We start from the raw sequence: 7,079 nt of genomic DNA on the forward strand, positions 1-7,079 counted from the left end.
TTTTGTTTTAATACAGTTGCTTTGAAATCACTTCTGAGTGCTCTATATAAGATAATATGTTATAATATGTTACAGCTCTTATATCTTGGAGTAAATATTTCTGATTAAGATAATTTTGTCTCATCATTACCATAAGAGATATTTATATAAATATCTCTGGTTTGCTATCCTTAATCCTGTGGGACAAATTCTATAAAGGTTTAATTCCAGCTTGAAAATTCTTTCCACATGAATGCTTGAAAAGTCTGGGGATGGGACTGGACAGATGCTCCAAGGCTCCTCTCTCAGAAGGAGTTTAGAAAGCCTAGAGGTCCTTGGGGGTGTTTGGGTGTGGGTATGACAGTCTGGTCAAGACAGAGAAAGCTAAATAAGCTTTCCCATGCATTGGTCTGGGAACTGTTAGGGAGCTGGAGAGAAAGAATTGTAAACAAGTGGTTTACTGAAGGGTGTTATCTTAATTAGCCAGTCATGTGAAATGTGTTGATTAAATGACCAATGAAGTCCACCTGTAGCAAGCCAAGGTATAAAAGAATAGGCTTGAATAAATGGGTGGCTTTTGGCCCTTAGCCTTCTCATCTGAGTCTGTGTCATCTCTGACTCAACAGTGACATTTGGGGATTTATGTGGGCTATTCTTCGCCTTGTGACCCAACAGGAGCTTCTCTAATAAACTTTGCCTGAAGCTGCCACTGTGCCCATGACAAGAACCCCTGTGAGTGTCCAGGACATCCTGGCTCTTTGGCAGCCTGGGGACTTTCTGGGATGTTACCATGGAGCCCCTGTGACTGCCTGTGACAGATGGGTGCCTTTGCAGCCCAAGGTGCCCTGGGATGTCACCATGGAATGGCTGTGACAGCCTCTGAGCACAGGGCTCTTTACCATCCCCAGAAACCCCTGGGAGGTGTCCATGGAGCCCCTGTCTCTGCCTGTGACATTCCAGCTCTTGAACAGCCTGGAGTCTCCTGGAATGTCCCCATGGAACCCCTCTGAGGGCCTGTGACAAATCTGATCCTTAGCAGGCAACCATCCCCAGCCCCCTGTTGCTATGGTCAGTTTCCATGGCAACCATCCCCAGCCCCCTGCTGCTATGGTCAGTTTCCATGGCAACCATCCCCAGCCCCCTGTTGCTATGCTCAGTTTCCATGGCAACCATCCCCAGCCCCCTGTTGCTATGGTCAGTTTCCATGGCAACCATCCCCAGCCCCCTGTTGCTATGGTCAGTTTCCATGGCAACCATCCCCAGCCCCCTGTTGCTGTGCTCAGTCCCTCGGCAGCTCCATGCACACCCCAGGCCAGGGGTGGGTGCCATGGACACCAGCTCAGGCCTGCAGCCAGAGCCCGTTGCCATGGCAACCATTGGCAGCCCCATCCCCAGGGTCATGGGATCCCAGATCCACAGAATTGGCTGGGCTGGGAGGGACCCATCAGGATCCTGGAGTCCAACTGCTGGCCCTGCACAGGACACCCCAACAATGCCAGCCTGGGCCTGGCAGCGCTGGCCAAACGCTGCAGGAGCTCAGAGAGCCCTGGAGCTGGGAGCCTTCCCTGGGGAGCCTGGGCACTGCCCCAGCAGCCTCTGGGCAGAAACCTTTTCCTGAGATCCAGCCTGAGCCTGCCCCGACTCAGCTGCAGCCGTTCCCTCCAGTCCTGTCCCTGGGCACCAGAGGGAAGAGGTTCCCACAGCCCCAGCCAGGGACCCGCTCCCAAGGCTGTTGCCATGGCCATCAGGGCTGGGACCAGCTGGGATGCTCGGTTTCCATGGGCCGGGATTCAGAAATGGGATTCCCCAATTTCCTGTTCTCGCTAAAACCGCGCTGCTGCTCGCTGCCCTCCCACCTCCCATGGAAAGCACAAAAATAGAGGATCCTAGGCAGGGATAAGAACAATTTACTGGGAACAGCAACAAAATAAAGAACAAACAAGAACAGAAACAATACTGGTAACAGAAGGGAAAAGAAAAACTATTTACAGGGAAAACCAAAACACAACTCACTGGATCATCCTGGCCACATATTTCCTCCGGCCTGGGAAGGACACCCTTCTCCTCGCGGAGAGAGAGACCCTTTCCTGCCTCTGGCAATGACCTGAGGAGGGAGTGGATATAATGACATGGCTCTAGCCAGATCCTCATGTTCTTCAATCCTGCATCAGGTAATTGGCAGGGGCAGGAGAAGGGACAGGTGTCTTCCCAGCATGGATTACAGTGAACATAGATCACAGGTCTCTTCCCAACGTGGGTCCTCCAATTGGGTATGAAGCTGGAGCCAGGCACGAAGCTCTCCCCTCAGGGACATTTGCAGGGCTTGCCTTACCGGTGCTTCCGTAGGTGTCTGTTCAAGTCAGAGCTCTGGGTGAAGCTCTTCCCACACTGGGGGCACTCGTAGGGCCTCTCCCCACTGTGGATGCGCTGGTGCCTGACGAGATGGGAGATGTACTTGAAGCCCTTCCCGCAGTCGGGGCAGCAGAAGGGCCTCTCCTCTGTGTGAATCCACTCATGTATGAGGAGACTGGAGCTGGTGTGAAACCTCTTCCAACACTGGGCACACTCGTAGGGCCTCTCCCCAGTGTGGATTCATTGGTGGGTGACGAGTTCTGAGCTGCACCTCAAGCCCTTCCCACACTCCCCACACTCGTAGGCCCATTCCCCGGTGTGGATCATCTGGTGGTGGATCAGAGTGCTGCTCTGCCTGAAGCTCTTCCCACACTCCAAGCACTTGTAGGGCTTCTCTCCATCATGAGGCTGCTCATGGATCACCAGCTCTGAGCTCTGGCTGAAGCTCTGTCCACCTTCCTGGTTCAGGGTGGGTCTTTCCTCCTCAGAGCACCCTGGGCTGGGTTTGGAGCCCCTCCTCCTGTGGGATCTCTGGAGCTTTCCCTCTCTGTTGGATTCCTGGGCCATCGAGCTGCTCAGAACAGCCTTTTCCACGGGGTTCTTCTGTGGGCATTTGTCCTCCCTGCTCTCCATCCTCAGCTCCTTGTCTGGGGGAGGAAGGACAAGCAGAGGATGGGATTTGCCTCGGTGCCAGAGGGAAGGGCAGGAGATCCCCCAGTCCATTCCTGGCAGGACTATGTCAGAAGTGGGGTTGTCCTTCAGCCGGGGGCCGTGCTGAGCTGGGAGATGGAGCAGATGAGAAAGGGAAAGGGGCACTGACTTCCTCCTCACCTGCCTGCATGTCCCAGGGCTTCTTCCTCTTCCTCACAGCCTCCTCCTCCATCCGGCCAAGGTTTGGGAATGAGAAATCCTGGTTTGGGGGAAAATACAATGTATGAGCACATTGGGTTAGGGGGTTCCTCCTGCCCAAGTCCATCTCTGGTGTTGTGGCACATCCACAATGAGCCCTGGTGAGCAACCTGCACTCCCAGAGCCCGGAGCACGCTTGCTTAACCTGCTGATGGACAAGGCCAGAGACGGGTCTGTGCGCACAGCTCCAAACGCAGTTTATTGCAATGTAGAAGGTGCAGGGACAGAGACAAAATGGGGCTGAGGACACAGGGTTTGATAAGGGGGAAAGGGGCGGGTCTGAGGGCCAAGGACCAATGGGAACTGAGCACAGGCGGTGCAGAGGAGGGGCAGCCAACTGGGGAACCAATGAGGTAACAGGGGCGGAGCATTGCAGTAAACCTGGACCAATGGGGGACAAGAGAGGGGAGAACATTCTAGGGGGAGTACACATAAGGAAAAAAGGGCAGCTGAACTGGGTGATGCCAATGAAGCCTGCTGCATTCCCATGAGCCTGCAAATGCTGACGGTGAGACCATTGTCCTCAGAGGGGTGTCTCTCTGACCCTGGTCACCTTTGCCCTGAGGTATTACAGTTCCAATGTTGGGCCCCTGCACCTCCACACTCTAGAAGTCACCGGGAATCTGGTGCCCACGTAAACCTCCAAAACACCGAGATTCAGTCCCCCAAAATACACAAATGACCAAGATTCAGCAAAAAGACCCAACCCTGGGTTTCCCCTCTCTGGTCTCTCCACTTTGGGCTCCTGGAGGCCCCCCTGTCTGGGTTGCTGCGGGTCAGGTTTGTATTGGTGTTCCCCTCTCTGGGCTGCTGGGGCTCCTGGCAATCCCACAGGTTCCCCTTCTCTGGGCTCACCACTTTGGCATCACAGGCATCCCAGGGGTCAGCACTGTCCGGGGTCCCTGTTTCAGAGTCCTGGGGTATCCATGGGTCCCCCCTGTCCATGCTGCCAACATGTCCAGGCTTCTGGAGCACCCCCAGATCTCGCATTGCCCGTTTCTGCTCCCCCCAGTGCCGGTTTCCCTGCCAGCCCTGCCGGTCCCCGGCGATCCCCAGGTGGCTCTGGGCTGACAGTGCAGCCCCTGGGCCGGGCAGAGCCAGCCCCAGCACGGGGGGACCCTGCATCCTGCGCTGCCTCGGCAGCCGCGCCCAGCGCCGGGCACGGAGCTCGGGCAGCCCCCGCCGCCCCCTGCCCAGGGAGCCCCGGGACCCCCGCAGCCGGGGCTGGCTCTGAGCGAGGCGGCCCCGAGCCCGGCTGCGTGGCCAGGGGGGCACGGCGAGCCCGGGGCCTCTGTGCCAGCGCTTCCCCCGCTCTCCCTCAGCCTTTGCCCGGCCCGGCCCCCGAGCACAGAGCTCTGCCCGGGGCTCCCGGCCCGAGGGGCGGCTCCGGGCCCGCCCGGCCGCTCCCGGCTCCCACAGCCCGCCCGGGGCCGCCAACAAAACATCCCAGCACCAAATCCACAAACCAGCCACTGCCACCCTGTCCTGCTGCGCCTTGCCAGGGACCCCAGCCCCGCGGCAATGCCCCGGTGCATCGGGACAAAAAGCTGCTCCAGCCCAGCCCCTCGGAAGCCCCAGCTGCGGCCCGTCCCTGGCACAGCGATCCCGGCAGCTGCCCCGTGCCGCAGCTGCGGCTCTGGAGCAGGGAGGCTCTGCGGGACCCCCGGGCTGGGCCCCCTCCCAGCCCGTGCCCGCCCCGCACCTTCAGCCCGGCCTCTCTCGCTGCTCCGGCTCCTGCACAGTGCCCGCTCTCCATTCCTTGGCACCCTGGGCTCTCCTCTGGGGCTCCTACAACACCCGGCAATGGAAAACAATTGACTTTGGTGCTCTCTGGCCAGGCCACAACTGAAACTTGTTCCTTTGGCCTGGCTGCAGAGACCCCCAGGGCATTTTCTGCACACAGTCCCAGCCCCCAGCGCTTGCTGAAGGCGCTCCCTGCAAATGTCACTGTGCCAGGGCCCTGTCCTTGCTGTCACCTGCTGGGGCTGGCCATGGACAGAACTCCTGGACTTGCATTTCCAGCTGCTGTGGAGCCAAAGCTGAGCTATCTGCAGCTGCCTGAGTGCAAAAACTGCAACAGGAGCCTCTCTCTGCAGGGGGAAGTCTCCCCTCCTGTGCCGGCCCCTGGCAATGCTGCCATTCTCTGCTGCTGCTGCTGCTGCTGCTGGGGCACTCGGGGCTCTGGCTGAGCAGCAAAGGTGATCCTGAGCCAGGAGCTTTCCTTGGCTGCAGCAAAGCCTGGGCACGCAAAGCCCTTCCCAGCACTGTGCCCTGTGCCAGGAGGGATTGTGCCAGCTGAGCTGACCCGAAATTTCTTCTCCCAGGCAGCTTTAGGACACGCACCATGGAGAAGCCAGAGCCCAGTCTCAGCTTTGTGCAGTCCTGCAGAAGAATCCTGTGTGTGAAGCAGCCTGGGAACAGGGTTTAGTGTCAGCGGAGGGAAACTCAGAGCCCTTTTCTGCCCTGTGGGCTGAGCTTTTGCATTTCCAATGGGTCTGCAGCTGCCAAAGGGGTTTTTGGCTCAGCTGAGAGCAGTTCTGCTGAGAGTCTGTCTTAAACCTGCTTTACCTGCAAAGGTGCCCAATGAATCCTAGTTTTTTGAAGTCCCAGGTCTTGTGTGAGTGCAGGTGTGACAAGTGAATGATGGAACAGCTCTGCTAGGGGGGAGGTCTCCTTCTCTTCTTTTGGTTTTTATTTGGTTTGGTTTGGTTTGTTTTTTTGTTGTGTTTTGGTTTGTTTGTTTTTATTGGTGTTTTCATTGTTTTGTGGTTATTTGGTTTTTGTTTTTTTTTGTTTGGGTGGTGGTGGCGTTTTTTGTTTTGGTACAGTTTTGTTTGGTTTTTTATTGTTTTATTTTTGTTGGGGTCTTTTCTTTTCTTTTCTTTTCTTTTCTTTTCTTTTCTTTTCTTTTCTTTTCTTTTCTTTTCTTTTCTTTTCTTTTCTTTTCTTTTCTTTTCTTTTCTTTTCTTTTCTTTTCTTTTCTTTTCTTTTCATGAACTCTCCCTTTTAGCTCTGGGCAGAGCTCTGTAACTGTGTCTCACACTTGTCTGTGGCACTGTGCAGGTGGCCAGGGGGACCTTCCCCGAGCTGTGTGCAGAGGAATCCACATCAGCCCAGGCCGGGCTGGGCAGTGGCCGCTCAGTTCCATGGACTGGACGCGGCTCTGGATGCTTCCCTTGGAGCGTCTGCAGGGAGGGAACGCTGGGGCTGTCACTGCTGGGGTGTCACACACAGGGGAACACTGGGGCTGTCACTGCTGGGGTGTCACAGACAGGGGAACGCTGGGGCTGTCACTGCTGGGGTGTCACAGACAGGGAAACGCTGGGGCTGTCACTGCTGGGGTGTCACAGATGGGAACACTGGGGCTGTCACCGCTGGGGTGTCACAGACAGGGGAACGCTGGGGCTGTCACTGCTGGGGTGTCACACACAGGGGAACACTGGGGCTGTCACTGCTGGGGTGTCACAGATGGGAACACTGGGGCTGTCACCGTTGGGGTGTCACAGACAGGGGAACGCTGGGGCTGTCACTGCGGGGGTGTCACACACAGGGGAACACTGGGGCTGTCACTGCTGGGGTGTCACAGATGGGAACACTGGGGCTGTCACCGCTGGGGTGTCACAGACAGGGGAACGCTGGGGCTGTCACTGCGGGGGTGTCACACACAGGGGAACACTGGGGCTGTCACTGCTGGGGTGTCACACACAGGGGAACGCTGGGGCTGTCACTGCTGGGGTGTCACAGACAGGGGAACGCTGGGGCTGTCACCGCTGGGGTGTCACACACAGGGGAACGCTGGGGCTGTCACCGTTGGGGTGTCACACACAGGGGAACGCTGG

General features: G+C 57.0%; 1 protein-coding gene across 2 annotated transcripts; it reads right to left on the reverse strand.

Annotated features, from left to right (window-relative positions):
- Nucleotides 1-1,826: 1,826 nt before the first annotated feature.
- LOC135292769 (zinc finger protein 397-like) lies at nucleotides 1,827-4,210 on the reverse strand. Of its 2 annotated transcripts, none has more exons than XR_010354928.1 (3): nucleotides 3,351-3,535; nucleotides 3,163-3,241; nucleotides 1,827-2,978 (listed from the first exon to the last, which is right to left on the reverse strand). XR_010354928.1 is itself a non-coding variant. In XM_064406871.1 (3 exons), exons 1-3 carry the CDS (start codon nucleotides 4,183-4,185, stop codon nucleotides 2,572-2,574), a joined length of 576 nt encoding a protein of 191 aa, XP_064262941.1. In that variant the 5' UTR covers nucleotides 4,186-4,210; the 3' UTR covers nucleotides 1,827-2,571. The 2 variants fall into 2 exon arrangements, 1 of the variants encoding a protein (XP_064262941.1); XM_064406871.1 differs by lacking the exon at nucleotides 3,351-3,535 and adding an exon at nucleotides 4,096-4,210.
- Between the last annotated feature and the right edge of the window lie 2,869 nt (nucleotides 4,211-7,079).

The sequence above is a fragment of the Passer domesticus genome, unplaced genomic scaffold (assembly GCF_036417665.1).
Source record: "Passer domesticus isolate bPasDom1 unplaced genomic scaffold, bPasDom1.hap1 HAP1_SCAFFOLD_44, whole genome shotgun sequence".
Classification (NCBI taxonomy): Eukaryota; Metazoa; Chordata; class Aves; order Passeriformes; family Passeridae; genus Passer; species Passer domesticus.